At 39.6% G+C, this 23,241-nt stretch overlaps 1 protein-coding gene across 1 annotated transcript in view; it reads left to right on the top strand.

Moving 5' to 3' along the window:
• map3k5 (mitogen-activated protein kinase kinase kinase 5) overlaps positions 1-23,241 on the top strand; it is a 92,253-nt gene that overhangs the window by 45,238 nt on the left and 23,774 nt on the right. The window contains exons 9-19 of the mRNA XM_042332992.1: positions 1,437-1,596; positions 6,500-6,653; positions 8,292-8,399; positions 9,231-9,280; positions 10,581-10,676; positions 11,731-11,812; positions 13,970-14,103; positions 15,155-15,282; positions 17,380-17,516; positions 17,900-18,005; positions 21,770-21,927. Coding sequence (XP_042188926.1) covers positions 1,437-1,596; positions 6,500-6,653; positions 8,292-8,399; positions 9,231-9,280; positions 10,581-10,676; positions 11,731-11,812; positions 13,970-14,103; positions 15,155-15,282; positions 17,380-17,516; positions 17,900-18,005; positions 21,770-21,927 — 1,313 coding nt within the window. The remainder of the gene's footprint in view (positions 1-1,436; positions 1,597-6,499; positions 6,654-8,291; positions 8,400-9,230; positions 9,281-10,580; positions 10,677-11,730; positions 11,813-13,969; positions 14,104-15,154; positions 15,283-17,379; positions 17,517-17,899; positions 18,006-21,769; positions 21,928-23,241) is intronic.

The raw sequence follows: 23,241 nt of genomic DNA, 5'->3' as shown, positions 1-23,241 counted from the left end.
GTTGTGCTGTGGAGCCTTTCTGATCTACAATTAGACTTGATGTCACTGGATACTGGATGAAGAAAGAAGCTCTGTACCAGGGGAAAGGGAGGGGGATCTGGAATTGAACCAGAAAGTAACGGGGAGATAGAATTAGCAAAGTAACTGATCAGAAGCAAACAGCAACAACAACTTGCATTTATATAGCGCCCTACATGCAGGATAGTGTCCCGGAGCGCTTAAAGAAAGAAATGAGGTGATAAAATAAATGAATAAATAAATAATTTAAATAATAATCATAGGTGATGGAAGGGGACAGGAAATTGCTTGAGTGTGGTGAATTTATTTTTCACCATCTTGTCTAACATAGTGTAGGGAAAATCTGTAAAACTATTTCTCTGTGTAAATGTCACCAACTACCCCTAAAGCAGTTGACATGGTTGTGGAGTGGGGAGCCCCAGTGATCGCAATGCTGCTGTGTGCAGATGGCAGTGCTACAGTATATTTACAGTATATTCTGTGAAGCACTTTGAGATGTTTCGAAGACGTGATAAGGCGCTATATCAAATGCAAGGATTATTATTATTATTACTGGCATGTAGATGGCAGTGCTGCATTTGTTGGTTGGTGGGTCACTGGGTTTCATAGGCCTCTTTCACCTTAACCTAAAAGACTGGGACGGCATGTACTGCTGATTGAGCACGAACAGGAATGATGGCAGGGGTGGGCAGAGGGTACATGTATCATGTAGATGTTTATATTATGGTCTATGTTTATATCACAGACGTGCAGAAAGTATTGAATATTGAATATCAGCGCAGTATTCGTTTTAAATACATTTGGTAATATAACATGATTCAATAAGGAAGTGAACATTTGATATCTATCAAACTAGATCATAGTGTGAAACTAGATGAAGAATGAGCAAATTCCATTTACCGTGCGGTTTTAACACTGTATAATAACATACAACACATTGGAGTGTGTTACAAGGTAAGCAACAATTTGGGAGTTGCAACGGCATTGTAAACTGCAACGCCTTAAAACACAGAGCTGCAATTAATAGTACTGTATTATTTTTCCGTATTACTTGTGTGCCTGTGTGCAGACATGTAGGCACCACTGCTGTTAGTCAGAGATCAAGGCCTCTGATTTGAGTGATCGAGACCAATTCTGTAGTATGGCTCCTAACCACATCGTGTTATAATGATCCATCTTAAAAAAAAATTACCAGTTACCACTTCTCAGATGATCAGGTTCCCACTGAAGTCACTTCCTACACCTTGCACAAGAAGTTGACTCTTCAGTGCTGGAGGTGTACTGTACTTCTGGTTCACAGTTATATCTGTACTATAAGCATAGACAAGGAATTTATGAGGTTCATTTAAAATGGCCCAATGTCCCTGGTTTCAATGTTTGTGTTAAAATGTTGTGTGTGATGTTTCTTATTTGTGCAGGTGTGAAGCTCAGCAGCCTACTCGGGAAGAAAGGAAATCTGGAAAAAGTACAGAGTTACTGGGATGTGGGCTTTTTCCTCGGTGCCAGTATGTTAGCGAATGACCAACTCCGAGTAATTCAAGCTTCTGAGAAGCTTTTCAAATTTAAGGCACCAGCATGGTAAATACCGATTCTTTATCATTGAATATTTAATTCTTATTGGTAAAGAGAATCAGATTGTCGATCACATTGGGATATCTGATACAGATGTAACAGAAATGTTCATGTTTCTGTAAAATACAGTTATTTCAAATGGGTTTGGTGATGCACAGCAAATGTCCTTGACACAATTCTCTGAAGAAAAGCAATTAGCTATCTCATTATGAAGTGTGCAGCTTCAGATATCATCATGTTTGCTTAGTCTTAAGCAGTAAATTAGCATTTTCATATGTGCATTTATCCTTTCCTGTGTTCAATGGTTGCAAATAGTTGGGATGGAATATGTCACAGGATTTCTGATTTTGATTTGCTGTTGGGGGCTGTGCAATAATAATTGTAACATCATTGTTTACTTGGGGAAGATTGGTTTGTTACTTTTGGCCAAGGAAAGAAAATCTGAAGATCAGTTAACAACATGATCAAGTTACATCCCTAAGAATCAGAGACTGGACCTTTCCTTTTACCGTTATAAAACCTGTTTGGGGAGGAAGACAATCAATGATGAATGAAGCATATTGGTGCAAAAACGTACTACATTACAAGAGTAGGATATACATCAAACCAACAGTTTCTCATGCATTGTGTTCCCAATCTTGATTATGCCATTAGGAGAATTGTAGAGCGGTTGCCAGGTGAGAGTATGTTTTCCACATTGAAATACATAGATCTGAGCAGTATTTTGTAGAGTCTCATTGACAAAGGGTTTGGATGCAGCCACTTTACCAGACTCTTGGCCGAGTAATGATGAATTGAAATAAAAACTAACATGGGAAATAATTTTCTAAAAATGTTCATTTTAAATTTATAGGCAGCATCAACCTCAAATGTTTGTATATTTATTTTAAAACACCATGAAGTGTCCCTTGTGTTCTGCTATCCTAGTATTTTTGTGAATGCCGGTTTAGCTATTGATAACAGATATTTAACTGACATAAGGTCCGTCTCAAGACATGCTTCTTTTTTACCTGCACTTTTGGTCATCTTTTCTCCTGCTCCTTAAGTTTCCCTCCGCACCCCCCAGCTTGGGTGTCCAGCCAGCAGTGTAGGCACTTTAAGATATCCTCTCGACATGAAGGGCGCCATACCAATTTTAAGCATTTTGAGATGTCTTGACGACATGATAAGGTGCTATATCAAATTCAAAGATTCATTTATTTATTTTAACATTTTTGCTTTGATTTTCAAAACAAAACTGGACTGAACCTAGCAATGGTTGAGGTTTGACAAGAAAATTCATGCTGGAGAATACTTTGCAATTACTATTATGCGGCACTGAAACTCACTAAGAAAACGCTTCTGTAACGTTTATATCTTGTATAAAGAAAGGTCGTGAGGGGGCCACAGCTGGACAGCAAAAATGATTTTTTTGGAGGCTACATATAATAATATAATAATAATATAATTCATAAAGAGGAGTACCATTTGTATCCATGGATGAGTTGTCCATGACATTTGCTCACAGATCCCAGATGTTTTACAAAACAGGGTGAAGGCATTGTACCAAAATATTTGCATCCATTTGTTGCATGTCTTCAGCATTTCTCCAAAACTAGTTTAAATTAGCAACAAAATAATAAGGGAATTGAATGAAATACAATATTTTCACTCATATGGCCTGTATTTTACTAGTACTATATGTTTAAACCTTTCATGTGTAATATGTATATGGCGGCCTATTTCACATACTGGAAACCTGCTGGGACATTCTAGGAAACTGAGAGATTCTGCAGTTTCCACAGTTTGGAGATGAGGTGGAATCTGTCCCATTTGACTTCAAGCCAATGTTCTGACTTGAAACTCTTCTGTGACAAGGTTCACAGTATGTTTTATGGGAAGTTGCATATTTCATCTTGCAACAGTTTGGAAACTAGCCAGCGAGTGTGTCTGGAAGCAGTTTTCAAAAAAAACTTTACATTACGGGAAGATTCAGTCACGTGAACATCAGCACAGTAATAGCCAGCAGGTTCCCAGTTGAGACAGGACCAGCTAACTCAAGTACTGTATCTGCATTAATCCAAACCAGGAGACAGCCAAGAAGTATCATTAGGATCTGCAACTTTACCATGCATCAACCCAACATTTTGTAGGAGTTAAATGCAAAACCTTCTTTGTATAGAGAACTGGTTATACTAAAAGCAGTTACGTGCCACCAAACATTTTTAAACCTCTTAGCTGAATAAATGCATTCAGTGATTTGGTTCTCACAGATAGTGCTTTGAAAAATGAAAATTGCATTGTTTCTGATGCTGATCCAGGGAGGGGTTGTTTCTCTTAGTGTTGACCTGGTGCCAATTGCCATTTCAGAATTCTTGTTTCCACTCTTGCCCTATTTCTTTGCTGAAAACATAAAATCATTGTGAAATGCCCTTTGTGTTTTCCATGGCAATCACAAGAGAGATACAGATGAAGAAAGCCCTCAACTAATTTAATCTTTCCAGAATACCACTCCCCACAGTCTTCCAATTACAACAGTTATTTCTTGCACCCGAGCATGTAGTTCAGTGTCCGGACTTGCACTGTCTTTCCTGGTAACCCATTCCAGCTGTTTGTATATCCTCCGAGTCGCTCCTAAATTTGTCCTCTAAAGTCCTGTGCACTTTTGTCCTGCTGCTTGGGTGGATCTGAAAACATTGTTTTGGATTTCCTTTCTCCAACTTATTAAATACCTTTTATACATCTTTAAGGTCCACTTTAAGGCATCTTGGTTCAAAGCTGAAGAGATCTATCTTTTCCAGTCATTCCTTATCATACATCACTGAATCATCCTTGTTGCTCTTCTCTGAACTGCCTTAAGGGTCTACAGATTCAACCGGATCTAGGGTTGAACCTGAGATGTTCAGACAATTTATTTGTTGAATTCTTCTGTCTACAATACATCTAGCTAGCACTAAGGAGAAAGAATGCTCACAAAGTGTGCATTGAAGAACCCTTGACTATCATATTTCCTTTCAGAAACATAGGAACAGGAATAGATGATTCAGCCCAACAAACTCAGTCCTTAGAATTTTGCAGTACTCTCAACTGAATAAACAAGAAACTTTTGGGGAAGTAAACAGTAAAAGCTTGAATCCAAATCCACTCTGGTTTATTGGGGTGAAGGTATTTTCTGCCAACTTTATTGGCTTTATGTGAAATTAGTTTGGCCAATTAAACCTAGCTTGGGCTCCAGATTAATTGAGCAGTCATCTCATGGCTATATGTGCAACTTTTCTTTGTGCAAAATAGCTGCTATGTTTGTCTACAAAAGTAATCACTATTTGACCCAATAACAGTTGAGTGCTTTGAAAGTCTTTGTAACTGTATTACTTTTACTTTGTTACAAATCAAATCCACTCACACCTCTCCCTCCAACCCCTACGAACCCCTCCAGTCTGGGTTCCGCCCTGATTTCAGCACAGAGACAGCTCTTGTCAAAGTCACTAATGATATCCTCTCACTCTCTGTGACCAGGTCGGCCTCTGCCTCCTTGTCCTTCTGGACCTCTCCGCTGCATTCAACACAGCTGATCCTTGTCACCACCTCTCCTCCCTCATCCAACTCAGTGGGACCCACTCGCCTGGTTTGAGCCCAACTTAACCAACTGCCATTATTTTGTCTCCACAAAAGTTTTTTCCTCCCGCCCACCCATAGTGACCTGCGGGGTACCCTAAGGCTCCATCCTTGGCCCCTCCTTTTCTTCATTTACATGCTCCCTCTCGGCATTTCATAATAATAATAATCCTTGCATTTGATAGAGCGCCTTATCACGTCTTCAAGACGTCTCAAAGCGCTTCACAGAATATACTGTAAAGTGAATTGACTGTATAATTGTGGGCGAACGTGGCAGCCAATTGCGCACAGCAGTGTTCCACAAACAGTCGTAGATTGAAAATGACCAATTTATTATTGTTATTTTGTTTTGGAGGGATTATTCATCTGCAGACATGGGGTAAACTTCCACATGTATGCGGATGACACCCAAATCTACTTCTCCTCAACAAACTGCAACTCCAGGTCTGCTGTCAGGTTGTCTGGCAGACATCAGGGTCTGGATGAGTGCAAACTTCCTGCAGCTGAACGTAGACAGGACTGAAGCCATACTCCTGGGCTCCCGTCAACGTCTTCTCTCCTGCAGCTCAACCTCCCCAGCTTTTCCCTAAGACTCACCAAATCTGTACGTAACCAAGGTATTGGGTTCGATCCCCAGCTGTCCTTCCTACCCCAATCTGATCCCTAACCAAGATTACTTTTCTGCACCTCCTTTACATTGCCCGCCTCTGACTGTACCTCATCCCCAAGTCAGCCGATTCCAATGCCCTCGACTGCTCCAATGCCCTCCTCACCAGTCTCCCAAGCTCCACTATCCACAAAGTATGACTGATTCAGAACTCCGCCGCCCGTATTCTCACGCACACAAAACCCCCATCACGCCAGTCCTCACCAGGCTCCTATCACAGAATGGATCGATTTCAAGATCCTCTCACTCATCTACAAATCCCTTCATGCCCTGGTACCTCCCTACCTTTTTGGCATGCTTTCTCCCCATTCCACTAACTGTTGCCTCCCCTCACCTGGCTCTGACCTCCAGCTTGTCCCTCATCCCCTCCGCTCCTCCATCCGCATCCGCACTTTTAGGCACTATACTCTGAAGCTTTGGAACTCTCTCCCCAATCCATCTACCTTCCCCTCCTTCCCCTCTTTTAAATCATGACTGAAGACTTTCCTCTTCGACCTTGCTTACGGTCACCTCTCTCTCTCTGGCTCGGCGTCAGGCTCTGCCATTGTTAAGAGCTGCAGACACCACCCCATGTGCAGGGCACTATATAAATGGATGTAGTAGTTGTTTTCCTGACTTTTTTACAATTCCATTCCTCCTTATTTCTAGGTATCTGAAGTCTGTTGTGGAAACTATTCGTATCTTCCAGCGATTTAAGAAGCAGACTCAAGAGCAACCCTCAAGCATGCAGGACCTGATGGATTTCTGGATGGACTTCATTGTTGAAGCTACCAATGAGGATGTGTCTTTGGTTCGATTTCCTGTATGTGATTTTCCGTTTCAAAATGTTTAAACCTGCAAGTGGACAGGCATATGAAAGAGAGCATTTTGTTGGGATTTAGGGATAAAGCGGTGGGATTAAATGATCACCTTGCTTTGTGATCCAGTGTGGACTTGTTGGGCTGAATGGCCTCTTTCTGTAGTTTCTATTTCTCTTTCCTTTTCCCCCTACCCCTAAAGGCACATCATCACCATCGATTAAGTATCTGACAAATATTTACAGGGTGCTTGTCCATATAACATGAATAATGGTACTTCTGGATGTAATGATGTATAAATGAATTGGTAAATCATGAATTGATTTTGATGATTAAGGCCCTTCAGCTTATTTGATCTTATCTTACTAGATACCAACCTTTGTCTTCCCATTACAGCATCTAATAATTTCTGAAATGACTTTAATGTTTGGCCTCAATCATTGATGCCTAACACTTTGTAGACTACAACAACAACAAAATTACATTTGGAAAGGGCCTTTCACGTCAGGAGGACGTCCCAAGGCGCTGGACAATCAGTGTTTCCGACCCAAGCTGGGAGTTGGGATCAGGGAGGGTGGGGGTTAGCGGGTGGAAGGAGGGTGATCGAAAGCACGGCTGAAGAGGATGGTCTTGAGACAGGTTTTGAAGGAGGTAAGGGAGGGGGTGAGGCGGAGGGACTGCAGGATGGAGTTCCAGAGGGTGGGGGCAGAGTGGCTGAAGGCCTGCCCACCAATTGTGGGGAGGGTAAAGAGGGGGCCGTGAAGCCAGCCGGAGCCCGCTGAGTAGAAGTTTGATAGAGGTAAACATTCCAGTGCAATGCTGAGAGGGGAGCTGCACCGATAGAGATGCCATCCTTCAGTTGAGACATTAAACCAAGGTCTTGTGTGCCTATTCAGGTAGACATCAAAAATCAATAATAGCAGTAATATTTTGACATATCAGGTGTCCTGTAGCTCAGTGGTTAGAGCACTCGCCTTGCAAGAGAGAGACCTGGGTTCGATTCCTGGCAGGGCCAAAACTTGGGCAACTTACTCCACACGCCTGATAATAATCCCTCAAGAAAAAAAAGAATAATAAATTGGTTACTTCAATCCACGACCATTTGTGGGATACTACTGTGCACAACTGGCTGAAGCGTTTCGCCCACAAAATATATAGTCAATTCACTTTACAGTATATTCTGTGAAGTGCTTTGAGACGTCCATAAGACGTGAAAAGCACTATCTCAAATGCAAGTATTATTATATATTATAAAATGGAAAAGGGAAGGCAGTTTCTCCTGGTGTCCAACAAGCCTCCAAATAAATTTGGTCGTTCTGTTTGTGGAACTTTGTTGTGTGCAAATTGGTTGCTGCGTTTGCTGACGAAATATACAGTCATCACTTTACAATAAATTCTGCAATATGCTTTGAGATGTTTGGATAATGTGATAAGGAACTATACCATATGTAAAGATTATTTGTTATAACAATAGATATCAACTGAGTAGTAGATGAGAGTAAAATACTTTTAGTTGGGGTAGTATCTATTTATCAATTATCAATAACCTACAGATAAAAGAGGTTTTGTGAATAACAGACTGCTGATGCTTACCACGCAGTTTTGAAACACAAGATATATTATTATTTTCACATATTTGATAGGTTTTAACCTTGGAGCCAACCAAAGTCTTCCAGCCTGCTTATTTGTCCATTAATAATGAAGCAGAGGAAAAGACAGTGTCTATTTGGCATGTTTCACCAGATGATCAGGTAAGAGTGGCCATAAGGTATTGAACACAAATCATAAATTGGGAATCAACTTAACTGAGTTTTCCACATCTGTGCCATGAACTGCTCTGCTTTCCCCCATCTCCGCAACACCACTCGGCTCTGCCACTTCCTCTCCCCTCAGGCTGCTAAAACACTCATCCACGCATTTATTATAACTAGGCTTGTCAGCCTTCCCAACTCTTCCCTCCACGAGCTGCAGATCATCCAGAACTCTGCATCTTGTGCCCTCTTCTACATCAGGCTCCGTGACCCCATCGCCCCCACCCTCGCCCGGCTCCACTGGCTCCTCATCCCCCAGAGGACAGAGTCCAAAATCCTCGTCCTTGTCTTCAAGGCCTTTGCTCCTTCCTACCTCTTTGACTTGCTAATCCTACATCAACCTGTCAGCTCCCTCCGTTCAGCATGTTTTTGCCTGCTCCACGTCCCCCATCCGGCCCACCCCACCATTAGCAGTCGAGCCTTCAGCTACTCTGCTGCTACCCTTTGGAACACCATCTCACAGTCCCTTCATCTTGCTCCCTCTCTTGCTTCCTCCAAAGCACGTCTCAAGACCCTCTTTTTCAACCACGAATTCGGCCAATTGCTTACCCCTACCTTCCCTGTTCTCCACTCCTCGGATCTCAATCCCCTGCTCGGGTCCAAATCTCTGACTGTCCAGGGCCTTGGGACGTCCTCCTGACGTGAAATGAGCTTTACAAATGTAATTTGTTGTTGTTGTTTTCAGAACTATATTCACAGCATTGTACTTGTTTTCTGTGTTATTTTCCCTCCTTTTGGGCCCAATGTGTTTGGTGGGAATGTGCATCGCAGAAAGGCATAAATGAATGGAACTTCAACGCCGCTTCTATCCGGGGTGTCAGGTCAGAGTCTAACTGGTTAATTTCATACAATACCTTTCCAATCTGTATCCAGTGCTCTGAGAAAATTGGATCCATTGTGTGTAAATGTTCCCTGTGCTTGGATTTAATGGGGTGAGGGGAGGAGGAATTGTACAATACTGTTTTTAAATTGCTTCATTATTTAAAACAAAATGAATGAATTTTGTTGATCAATGACAATAATGCACATATTTGCATAACAAATAACTAGACTAATTGTTTGCAGCAGGCTTGTTTTTTATTGAAAGTATGTTTAAGTTATTTTGAAGTGAGACCTGAGAAAATTTCTAATCCAGGGAATTTTAGGTTTTGGCTGCATCTCTCATTTAAACTGTGCAGAGAAAATTATAAAGTGTCATGAAAAAAATATCGAGAAGGGGAATTTTTTTTAAAAAAATGGGTAACTTATTAATGTGTTTCTGAAAATTATAAGTTATTTCACTTGAAATTTTAGAAACAATTAAGAAAATTGTAAACATGTAAGGCACTAAAAGTTTAGGTTTTTCTGGGAACCAACGTAGGTTAATGAAAGTTGACTTGGATTTTATAATAACATTGTACTTACAACTGAATGTCTCATTTTCAGTTTGGTTCCTCATTTTTTATTCTTCAGTTGGAGTTTCCAGTATATACATTGTGTACTATTAAAGATGTATTTGACAAAGTACCTCACAAGCCTCATCAGGCTTGTGAGTTACTTTGTCAAATGGGACAAGGAGAAAAGGCAGAGAAATTGCATCGGACAATCTGCTGTGATCCAATAGGATGGTGGAACAGATTCAATAAACTGAATGCTTCTTCCATTCCCAAGATTACTCTCCTCAGAAAAGTGACGAAAAATGGAAGATACAATCCAGTCTGTCAGAGTAATAAGGCAATGGACAACATGAGTTTGGATTGAGTGTAACTGAGGAGCATCTGTCTCAATTTGTGACTAAATGGCACTTCCCTTAAATAGATGCATGCCTGCAACTAAACCACAAAGCTGAAAACCACCTGGATTCCTAGGAGAAAGAGTTAACAGGATGTGGGTGACAAACTGTATGGGTGAAGTTCTGAAGAGGAGTTCACTGCAATGTAAATTAGATCATGAGACTAGGATGAATGCTGTGTAGCTGATCTAAAAATATTTGTGTGATGTATATCTTGTATTTTTCCCTCAAAATAGCTGGACGCGTATTGGCTGCTTAAGTAAAATAGTAGTAACTGAATTGTGATTTCTAGAAAAATATATATGGATATACAAATATTGGCCTTACAATGCTTTCTTTAAATGTTTCAGTGTTTCAAAGATTGATGAGCGCTGTTGCTTCTTGTATGTTCTACATAACTCAGATGACTTTCAGATTTATTTTTGTACGGAGCTTCACTGCAAGAGGTATGTGCATACATTATCAGTTCAACTGTGTGAAGTTTTTAAACCATTTCCTAGAAAGTGTAAATAACATTTAATATATTCAATGGTATGATATTTTATCAGTTCTTTTCGAAGTGTGGCCTTGGCACTGTAATGCAGCAAGGTTTAACCCAAATTGTCCTCTCATTGCTTTGAGTGCAGAAACAAAATTATTTTTGTTGGTAGAATTTAAAAAAAACTATCTTAATTACTGCCCCAGCTTGATTCATTCAAGGTTAAGAATGTTTCGAAGAAAGCAATATCATTAATTTCCATTATTAACTACTTGGCAGAGTCTTTAGTTAAGCCTTCAGAGAAAACGTATAAAAACAAAACGACTGGAATAATTTATCAATCTGGTTTAAAACTATTTACAATTTTCATAAGATCAGAAATAATTCTGTATTCCCAATACTATTTAATCAACTTATGTTAATTACAGCAAAGTTGTGTAAATTAATTCAGATTTCTCAGTAAATCATAGAGACGTGACTTTTTTTTATATTACACTGTGAAATGGGGTGGGATGCAAGGAAGAGAACATCATTTTACCATCACCAACAACTTATATTTATATAGTGCCGCTCAGAGCATTATTTTAGAATTGCTTCTTACTATGATCTTTTCAGGTTATATAAACCAAACATCACAGAGTAATGTCACTCAAATAGCACAATCCTTTTTTATTCCACAATTGTTCAACAAATGGATTTAGGTGCTCATTGCAGAGTGTTTACGCAAACATTATGCCTGGGATAATTCTTTGAAATGTTCATTTTCTTTTGAACAATTTTGCTTCAGCATGTATAAATGTATCGGATACATGATCAAAGCCTAGGATACATAGTTTCAGTAGGGCGTGTTGGAAGTGAAAATTATGGTACTGTATTTTGTAAACAAAACTAAACATCAACAGTCGTCCACTGCTAATGGTTAAAAATTGTTTTTCGACCTAAAGTTGCAGAAATTAAATTTAATGACTTGATGCTGTAGTTTTATCAAAGGTCATTTTCAGTCCACAATTCCCTTTTTTAAGGTTCTGTGAGATGGTGAGTACTATAACAGAAGAGGTGGGAAAGAATGCAGAGGAAGGAGAACTTGAAGGAGATATGCTGGAGGTGAGACACAGATATTATATTACTTCAGTTTCTGCTGAGCTTATGAAACATGATTTAATTCTTAACTTAAACAAATTATATGCAAAGGAGAAAGGTTAACAATACCATTAGGGAAAAGCAAGTATCAATGTAATACTAGTAACCCTCAAATGTTGTGTTTATAATGAACCAGGTGATACAAGCCCTAAGATTTTTTTGGTTAGCTGGGTGTCTGATGTATGTGCAAATCATCACCAAGCTTAATTGTAACCAAACCAGAGTGAGAGTTTTTCTTATGTAATTACCTACGTATACAAATTTTCCTTTGTCCAATGCCGAATGGTTTGCACACTCTCCCTGGAGAGACACCACCTGCTTACTTAATTCTGGGGAGCATTAGGCACAGGTTCGCAAGCATGAAGAATCAGGGACCCAAACTTTCTTAAGTTGAAGATACCTAATTGTGTCCAATATAAAATGTAAAGTTATTTATTAAAGGTTTATTTACATATTTGTTAAGGTGTTGAAGAAAAGTAAGTTCCCATAAAAAAAGTATCCTGACAGAAATCATAAGCTCCTTTGGTAAAGGAGGTGCCAAATACGGATTGAGTCATAGACAGGAAAGATGGCTGGTTTGATCCCTGGACTGTGATTAGACAGCTGATATTAGCCAGCAGAAGGAACTGTAGTATAATTTGCTTCAGTATCCCTAGGCTAAGGAGGAGAAAATCACGAAACCCGGAACACAGCTGCAACATACCTGGGTGTAAAATTCAGTTGACTAGAATGTGGCTTGTTTTATTTTCTCCCATTTCCACCCTCCCCCCACCCCATCAACAACAACAAAATTATATTTGTATAGCGCCTTTCACGCTATACAACAGTGCCAACAGCTCTATGCTATGTGGGAAAATAGGGTAGCTGTTCAGGAAGGATGATGTCAATTTACCTAAAAGGCTGCCTCCTTCTGAACCAAACATGTGTTCTTGTATTTATTCTGATGACACTCAATGGATGGTCTCATACCTGAAGAATAGCTACATAGCTGAGGTATTAGATGCTGAATGGTGCCCATAGCATCATCCCCCCAGGGTCAGTATTGGAACCACTGCTATTTTTGATCTATATAAATGACCTGCACTTGGATATAGGGAGTACAATTTCCAAGTTTGCAGATGATACTATGCTAGGAAGAATAGTAAACAGTGAGGAGGATAGTAGCAGACTGCAAATGGACATAAACAGCCTGGCAAAATGGGAAGACAAGTGGCAGATGAAGTTTAATGTGGAGAAATGCAAAGTGATGCATTTTAGAAGAAAGAATGAGGAGAGGCAATATAAGGTAGAGGGTACAATCTTAAAGGGGTGAAGGAACAGAGAGACCTGGGTGTTATATATGTAAATCTTTGAAGGTGGCAGGACAGGTAGATAAAGCTGTTAAAAAAGTGTATGAATACTAGGCTTTATAAATAGGGGTATAGAATACAAAAGTCAGGAAGTTATGATGAATCTTTATAAAACACTGGTTAGGCCTCAGCTAGCGTGCTGTGTTCAGTTCTGGGCACCATACTTTAGGAAGGATGTCAAGGCATTGGAGAGGGTGCAAAGGAGATTCACTGGGATGGGACCAGGAATGAGGGACTTCAGTCATCAGGAGAGGTTAGAGAAACTAGGATTATTCTCCTTGGAGCAGAGAAGGTTAAGAGGAGACTTAATAACAGTTTCCAAAATTGTGAGGGTATTCGATAGGGTGAACAAGGAGAAACTATTTCCACTGGCGGGTGGGTTGGTAACCTGAGGGCATCGATTTAAAATAGTTGTTAAAAGAAATAGAGGAGCTGTGAGGAGACATTTTTTCACACAGCGAGTTGTTCAGATCTGGAATGCATTGCCTGAAAGCGTAGAGGAAGCCGATTCGATAACAACTTTAAGAGAGAAGTAGATAATTATTTGGGGAGGACAAGTTTGTAGAGTTATGGGAATAGAACAGAGAATGGGATTGATTTAGGTAGCTCTTTTCAAAGTGCCAGCACAGACATGGTGGGCTGGATGGCCTCCTTCTGTGCTGTATAATTCTATGATTCTATGAAGTCCAGAATGGGTGGGAGTGTCAAATATAAGTATAGAAAGTGGAACTTGTGGTTAACGTTTCCATTTGTTTATATTTATGCTACACAGTATGATTATGAATATGATGAGAATGGTGAGAAAGTTATTCTGGGTAAAGGAACTTTTGGAATCGTTTATGCAGGAAGAGACCTCAGTAACCAGGTCAGAATCGCCATCAAAGAAATCCCTGAAAGGGACATCAGGCAAGTAACTGTGTGCCTTGTCTACTCAAACTGCCTCGACTTCTCAAACGCCCTCCTCGCCTGCTCTACTATTCACAAAATTCAACTAATTAAAAACTTGCCGCCGGCATTCTCACCCACACTAAACTCCGTACCTCCATTGCATCGGTCCTTATCAAACTCCATTTGGTCCCCGTCACAGAGCGGATCGATTTTAAGATCCTCACTCTTGTATTTAAATCCCTTCATGCCCTTGTAACCCCCACCTCTCCAACCTACTTTCGCCCTATAGCATTACCTGCTGCCTTCGCTCGACTAGCTCTGGCCTCCTCCTTGTACCCCTGACCCACTGCCCCAACATCAGCTGCTGTGCTTTCAGCCACCACACCCCGATGCTATGGAACTCTCTCCCTCGATCCCTTCCCCTTGTCCCCTCTTTCCCCATTTTCAGGTCGTGCCTACTGTCACCTTCCCCCTCCCTCTGGCTCAGCATCGGGCTGTTAAGCGCTCTGAGACGCCGTCCAGAGTGAAGGGCACTCTACAAATGCAAATTGTGATTGCTGTTGTTGTTGCCTTGAGACACACAAAAATTGCATATAGATCTCTGCATGTAAAGGATAATGAGATTAATTTACTAGGATATTCAAGTTAATGGAAATGTGCAACTGATAATATTTTGAGTAACAAAGATAATCATAGCTGGGATGTGGTAATACAGAGATCCCAAACTTGATACAGTCTCTTTGCTTTGAATTACTCACTGAAAGCCTTGTATCCTCAAATATAAATTTTGCAACTAACAATTTTCTGCAATAAAATCACAACCCCTCAACGCATTGGATCAAAGTACAACCACAGACTCCTTGAAAACATTAACTTTGTTTTCTTTAAAAATAAATTCCCTTCCAATTCATGTAAGTTTTAACATGTAGATTTATCCTTTCAACATATTTCAAATTCAAGTATTATTATCATTATATTAGCTTGAGATTTTAAAATGAAGTCAGGAAGTATTTTATAGTCATTGCATTAAGTGTCCTGTGCTAATAGATTTCTATGGATATGTTCTCAGGGATTCACAACCTTTGCATGAAGAAATTGCTCTTCATAAGCATCTTAAACACAAGAACATTGTCCAGTATCTGGGCTCTATTAGTGAAAATGGTTTTATTAAGATTTTTATGGAACAAGTTCCTGGAGGTATGTTTGTTTTTCTATTCCATCTGAAAGGTAACTTAGATAATTTTTGTAAGGATGTTGGTCCTGGATTTAAGATCACTTAACTACTGTATTATTCCACGTGCACGACAGATGGTGGAAGTAATTATATCACAAGATTGAACACTTCATTGTTCAATGTGAAATATGTACTCCTGTGGATGACTGAAGCATAACAAAAGTTAAACTGGTTTAATGTTGCATAGAAAATGTTTTACGAAATCATCTTTTATCACTCTATAGTATATTTGTAATGAGCATATTTCACTGCAGTAAAGCAGCTTCAGGTTTTCATTGATGATGAAAATGCAGTATAACTGCAACCAAAAGGCCAAAAGTTTGGTACTTTTACATTGGAAACAAAAGCTAATTGTGCTCCACTTCAGCTGTGCACAAACTGCAGTATAACTATAACTGATGCACTTAGTCCTGTAGCTCAGTGGTTAGAGCACTCGCCCGGCAAGCGAGACACCTGGGTTCAATTCCAGGCAGGGCGAAACCTTGGGCAAGTTTCCTTACTCCACACTCCTAATAATAATCCCTCCAAAACAAAACAGTAATGAATTGGTCATTTTCAATCCACGACTGTTTTTAGGACGCTGCTGTGTGCAATTGGCTGATGCGTTTCTCGCACAAATATACAGTCAATTCACTTTACAGCATATTCTGTGAAGCACTTTGAGACGTCTAGAAGACATGAAAAGCATATCAATTGCATATCAATTGCAAGGATTATTATTATATTAATACATTTAAAGGCAAATTTTTAATGTTAGAAAAGAGATGTCCCATGGCTGTTCTGTAACAAATATTTCCCCAGCACAGGGAGAGTGTTGAGCTTAATAATAATAATAATAATCCTTGCATTTGATATAGCGCTTTTCACGTCGGGAGGACGTCCCAAAGCGCTTCACAGAACACATTGTAAAGTGAATTGACTGTATATTTGTGGGCGAACGCGGCAGCCAATTGCGCACTACAATGTTCCACAAACAGTCGTAGATTGAAAATGACCAATTTATTATTGTTTTTGGTTTTGGAGGGATTATTATTAGGCGTGAGGAGTAAGGAAACTTGCCCAAGGTTTCGCCCTGCCTGGAATTGAACTCAGGTTTCTCACTTGCAAAGCGAGTGCTCTAACCACTGAGCTACAGGACTCCAGCTTAACTCTGTGAATGCAGTTAAGTGCAAGCATACAGAGCTTTGGTTTACCAGCCTTGAGTATAATTAGTACAAGTATAATTCCCATTTATTTGTCCACTCATACCAATCTAAAACCACCCCTTATGTCAAATACTTGCAGAATAATTAAAACATTGGGTACTTCTGTTCTGACAAAGTAGGACTTTTTATAATCTGAGTTGTGTATATTATCGTGGATGAAGGAAATTCTTTGGCCCGTTTGATCTCATCCTTCCAGAATACTCACCGACAATCCATTATAGCCCCTGCAAGTTGTTTCTTAAATTAACCAGTGACCCAGCTTCTAGCACCCTTCCTGGTTCCTTTTCAGTTGTTAAACCCCTTCTGTCTTGCCCCGCTCTGTTTTTAAAAGCCTCCTTAAAAACCTATGGCTTTGATCATGCACACAGTCATATCCCCTTTCCCCTGTTTCTGGCATGTTACAAGATGTTGCTGTGCGTGAATGGTGCTATATAAATATATGTAATTGTTGTTAATTACCCACTGTGTAAACAGATGTTTCTGGTTCTGAAATTGCCTTTACAATCCTGTAGGTGTGCCCTCTTTCCTGCCATAAGCTGTCCATTTTGCTAACTCTGTAACTGAAAGTATTGACCATCTCAAACTCTTCCAGTTTCGTCAAAGACAATGCTCACATTTAGGGCAGAGGGGAAAGGAGTTAACTATGTACCTTTTATAATCCATTTGAAAAATAATTGAACTGTGAGGATTATTATTGTAATATAGTTGTGTTAAGGTTTCCCTCAGTTTAAAAGGTTTTTGACTGTTGTTTACAACAGAATAGGTTTGCTGATACAGGGTTAATGCCACTAATGTAAACCTGGACCAGGACATGTTCGCAAACAGTGATGGTTTCTGATCATATCTAATCCACAGGCAGCCTTTCTGCTCTCTTGCGATCAAAATGGGGCCCACTGAAGAATAATGAACACACCATTGGATTTTATACCAAACAGGTTCTGGAGGGGTTAAAATACCTTCATGACTATCAGATAGCACACCGAGATATAAAGGTATGTTAATGGCCAGATGGGTCCTGATAGTTTACACTACTTGAATGTTACAACTTGAATGCTGATTACATGTACAATCACTCATTCCGCACAAATGTGACGTTTTTATTGTAACTTGGAGAGGATTTATTAATAATTCACATCCGATGTGTCTCATCAATTGTTTGCAAAATTATGAGCACTTGTGTGCACATGAGTTTTCACATAGTGCAAAATATGCATTTGTTTACACCTGATAATCCCCAAATCTCATGTTTTATTTACTACAATACCATATTTGTGTGTTGTTTTTTCTCTTAACCATGTTAGCACCCCAGAGGTTGTTAGTACTTTGAAGTCGATTATAAATGCATTATCTTTAAAAGTGCCCTTTTCTCACACAGGGTGATAATGTGTTAATAAACACCTACAGTGGGATCCTGAAAATTTCAGATTTCGGTACTTCTAAGAGATTGGCGGGTATCAATCCTTGCACTGAAACCTTCACAGGTATGTGGCTCTCCCTGTCGCATGATGTTAACAAGCTAGGCAGAAATTTTCAAACGTTTAAGAATCTGAGTACAAAATACAAGAAATAAAGGATGTGTAAAAGAGAAAAACTCATTTAGAAACTGGTATTAAAGGTGAAGTACTGTTAGATTTGTGCCTCCTAGTCATAAAGAGCGACTGAGAGATGGTATCACAATGCAACTTACCTCATCAACATCCTGTCTATGTTCATAAAAAGGCACAGTGCAGCAGTGTTAAGAATGTTATTGGTTGAAGTGTATTTAATATTTTTGCTAGGGTACTATAATGTGGTCCTTGAATATGTTTGCAGCTTTTCTAAAAATTCAATGACCATATGGGAGGGACCTTAGAAAGAACATGACAACAATGACAGAAGTTGATGTTTCTATCCTGTCTATAGCAAGGAAGAATTTCACCAGGTCTCAGGCTGTGTGGTTTCCTACCAGACAGCTTGTTTGCTGGGTGGACAGAGGGGGAGAAGTGGGATAGAATAAGCAAGTCACACAGTCGTTCGGTCATGATAGGGATATGGATTGTTTTATCCTCTTTTGGCAAGGATACAGTTCCTGTGGTAGAGGACACCACCCTTCTACTGGAGCCATGCACTGAATAGAGGTTTGTTACTGTAATGAAAATTAGGTTCAGCCTCAGAGCCTGAGTACAATTAAAATACTAAATCTTTATGCAACTTTATTTTTATAGGACTTTTATCCTTTTTTGTGTCCACGCCCACAGCATCATTACAGCATCATAAAACTGTTGACTGCTTCCTGAAAGGAGTAATCTCAGGAAGAACCTGTTTCCATTTGTGTAATTTAAGCTGTTTGTATACACTGTTCACCTTCTGTTTGTCTGGTCACAAATATCACAATGATGAGTTTGTAACAAGGCAATAGTCAAGTAGCATAAATCCCCAGCATGAGCCTTGCTACTGAAAGATAGAGTTGAAGATAGGAGTTGATTTCAGACTGTTGTTTAGCCTGCCAGGTGCTCGATTTTAATATCATCTCCTATAGGAACAGAAATGCTATTCAAATCTAGTAACATGTTACATGGTACAAATCCTCAATCCCTACAAAAACTAATAGAAGCTGTTAACTTATGTTCATTGCAATTTACTGGGGATCTAATCACATAAGAGCTATAACTTAATATTAGCATCAGCATGAGGAAGCTGAGAGTGAGAGGGAGCCAGCTGCAGGGTTGTCTTCTTAAAGCCAATCATTTTACAACAACAACTTGCATTTAAATAGCAAACACGCTTCTCACCTGTTGCTGGGTGTCATGTTTACTACTTGTTGCTGGGTACTCTGAGTGGGGGTGAGGGAGGAGGCAAGAGTTTCTACACTATCTATGGAGAAAAGTGGCAAAACGTTGACAAAGAAAACTCTGGGACTTGGGAGGTGGTTCCAATGGTTAGAATGTTTCTGAGCATTGCAGACAGCAGGAACTGCGACTGCCTTGAATCTTAGTCATGTAAACTCTGAATATGCACATTATTCTGTAGCCTGGGAATGGCTTGGGCATTAGGAGGAACGAAACATTTTTTCAAGTCAGAGTGTAAACAGCTGGCTGAAGGAGATGCTGTTTTCCATGTCCAAATGGTGAAGCAGCAGATTACTTTTTGTCCTTAAACAATTCACTGGAGTTAACAGCTCATGTAATGTACACCATTTGTATTAAGTGTGTGTACCAGTCTGATGATCACAGCAGTAAATACAAAGCAAAGTCTAAGGTACCTGTGTAATTTTACAGTGAGAATTTGTTTTCTCCTTACTTAATTCCGGAGAATAGAGGGTCCAGGTTGGCAAGAGCATGGGTTAGGGTAATGCTACAAGTGAGATAATTATATCCCACAGATAAACTGACCCGCTGAGTAGAGTGAAAGCTTTCTTCATGTCAACAAGGAATTTATTGGGGGAGAAACACATACTTTGTTCTTTTTTTAAAAAAATAGAAGAAATCCAGCATTACTGTTTCCTCTGTGGTTTCTTGGAGTGAATATAAACAAGTCACTTGGAGAAATGCCCAAATTTAAAATATATCACTGGAATTGTTCATTCCCAGTAATTAAATCCAGATGTCAAGTGCTTTCAATTTAAGGTACTTGGAAATAATGTCAAAAGCCTGGACTATTTTACAGTGATTAAGATGTCAGACAATGTTAATTGTGCCAATTCTGTTAACTCTCTTATATGCTGATGACTCCTAGTTTGTGGACAGTATTGGCTGTGTTCTAGGTATTTACAGGCACGGATCATGTTTCAGGAATTACATGGTTCAGGATTAATATTTATGGACTGTAACTGTGTAGATTGTTTTCATTTATGTTTAATTTATTTATGATTACCCATAAATGGCAACAAGAGACACTTTTGATTTCCTCTCAGCCCTAAGTTACAATAATTTTTTTAAAAATCTTGCGTTTCATGAAGTAAATGATCTATTTAAGGTGAAGGATTGATGACCAAGATATTGGGAGAAACTCTCTTCCTCTTTTCTAATAATGAGATCTTTAAAGTCCACCTGAACAAGCAGATTAGGCCTCGGTTTAACATCTCACCCGGAGGCCAGCACCTCCTACAGTGTAACCTTCTGCCGCAACCGAGACTGTGAGTTCAAAGTCTCAATGTGAGGCTTGAACCCACAACCTTCTGACTCAGTTGAGAGTGTTACCAACTGACCCAGGGTCACACAAGTTGTTCAAATGTGATTTGTAGTTAAACAATGCAAAAAGGTTTAATTCCCCCCAAAATAATGCCATTTTATTGGCCAAAGTCAGTGAAAAAATGGGAGTCTATTCTACATTTGTATGCCTGCCGGGAAAGAGAAAATACAGAAGTCCTGACTGAGAGACATGGTTGCAGTGTGTTTTACAGGTTTACGAGGTAAGGGTTACGAAAGGTGAAGATATAAAATGATAGCTTTGCATTCTTAACAAACAGGGCGGTTTGGGTGTTTACTGTGCTACTCTGTCTGACTCAGATCCTGTGCACAGCTAATCTCTTTACTGGTAAGCATTGCATTGAGTGAGACAGCTCTCGGGTAAACTCAGCATCCCTGCTCTTCCATGGATGGGTGAGCTTTCAGTCACTTGTAGCTGAACCGTGTCTTGACACATGCCAAAATCCATCACCGTGCTTAAGAGTATCCAAACCAAGCTGAGATTTCCATGCATCCCACCTACACGTGGAAATCCCAAAGATATTAGGACAGGTTGGCAAGAACCAAGGCTTGAGGTAAACATATGGAACAGGCTCCATTGGGAGATAGTTGAAGCAGAAATTGTTGATTCTGCACATTGGTAAGAAATAGTGCATTAGGGAGAAAATATTTCAATAGGCTTGAGAAGCAATTATCCAGATGTTAACAAAACTCCCGTTATCCGATTTAAGAAATGGCTTTGTGGCATTGGTCTTTTCCTGCTTTAATTGGGAGTCTGGAAATCGGGAAAAACTCCTCTCTTTTCAAATAGTGCCATGTGATCTTTAACATCCATCTGAGCAGGCAGGTGGACGTCCACCTGAACATAACTTTAGCAGCAATGATCCGGCAAGGAGAGTTTCTTTTAAAAAAAACACACTGGGTTGGATAAAGGGCTGGTGGATAGTTTTAATACCAGATTGTTAACATTTCTAAGAAACGTGACAAATATTTTGTTTAAATCTTTCTAAAAGTTAACTGATAAAGTCAAGCAAATTCATCTATGTTCACAAATATGCATTCTGTGTGTTTTTGCTTAGGAACGCTTCAGTATATGGCACCTGAGATAATAGACAAAGGACCAAGGGGTTACGGGAAGCCTGCGGACATCTGGTCACTGGGCTGTACAATCATTGAAATGGCGACAGGAAAACCCCCATTTTATGAACTGGGAGAACCTCAGGCTGCAATGTTTAAGGTAAGGTGTTACACTAAAAGGTGAATAGAAGTTCACAAGATTGGTCCTGATGAAAAATATCCATCCTATTGTCTTCCCATTACAGCATCAAACTGCTTTTTAACTGAATCAAGTGTGTTGGTCTCAACCACCCTTCCTGGCAACCTGTTCCTGTTGTTAATTGCCCTGTGGGTAACGACAATTTTCCTGCTGTTTCTCCTGAAATTGGCCTTTGCAACTCTAAAACAATGTGTTCTTGTTCTACTGTCCCGTTGTATCCTGAACAATTCCTCTGGGTTTATTTTTTCAATAACAATTAATTTCATTCGCAAATTCTGGCTATTCAAACTTTAAAAGTTTATAATTGACATCAGCCAGAGTAACTAACTCTCTTCAAAACTTGTCCCTCATTGCAATCTGCCACAGTCTCCATTGGAAACAACCTTTTATTTCTTTGCTGGTAAAGGAGTCAACTACAAACCTTAGGACACAAATGGCAATGATAAAAGTGGACATTTTGTATGCTTTACAAATAAAAGTCAGTAAAACAAGTCACATCAGATCAGGCAGAGAAGAAGGAAAGGTTGTGAGAGAATTTGTATGTGGAAGTTGAATTTCTTCTGCAGAGTGAATCTACCTATGTTGTTTAGTTAAGCATTTTCCTTCCCACATTTAGGTGTTTCCATGCAGTATTTTCATGAAAAGAATGGAACATAAGTGACTCCTTATTTGTGCAATGCTTTCCAGCTACTGTGCAGAGTGTAAGAATGGTCTGAAATGACTCGGTCTCTATTTCTCAAGTATTATTCTCCACCTTTCTTATACCTGACCTTCCCTTAGTGCTATTCCTGAATACAGCTGCCAAAATAAGAGGCAAAGAAGAGTACTGAATCTGAACCTGCACCCTGCCACACTTGATGCATGTTGTTGTGCTACAGTGAATGGGAATTCTATTCAAAACACTGTGTCTGACCTGTGAGGTAACCAGTTGAATGTGTGGTTACATTTTCTTAAACCAAGAGCTGATTGCCAGGAGACTTTGCTGAGATAATACAAGATTGCATCTGTCTTCAGTGGCAGTGTTTCTTGTTTGGTTTATAAGCAGCATCTTTACTGTATCCGTGCAATAAAAGTATCATCACATTCAATTCCCCTTGATTTAAAAAAAAACAGCTCTGTTGTATTCACACAGTGCATCGTACGAAGACATGTAGGTCAAAGAGCTTTAATAAAACTTCAAAAGACTGAAAAGTCATTATTATTGTTCAGTGTTCCATTCAATACAGGGCCTTTTCAGAGCAATTAGGCACAAATTTGACCTCCATCCAAATGATC

The sequence above is a fragment of the Callorhinchus milii genome, unplaced genomic scaffold (genome assembly GCF_018977255.1).
Source record: "Callorhinchus milii isolate IMCB2004 unplaced genomic scaffold, IMCB_Cmil_1.0 Scaffold3, whole genome shotgun sequence".
NCBI lineage: Eukaryota > Metazoa > Chordata > Chondrichthyes > Chimaeriformes > Callorhinchidae > Callorhinchus > Callorhinchus milii.
The sequence above is the reverse complement of the archived record's forward strand: the minus strand, read 5'-3'. Positions and strand labels throughout refer to the sequence as shown.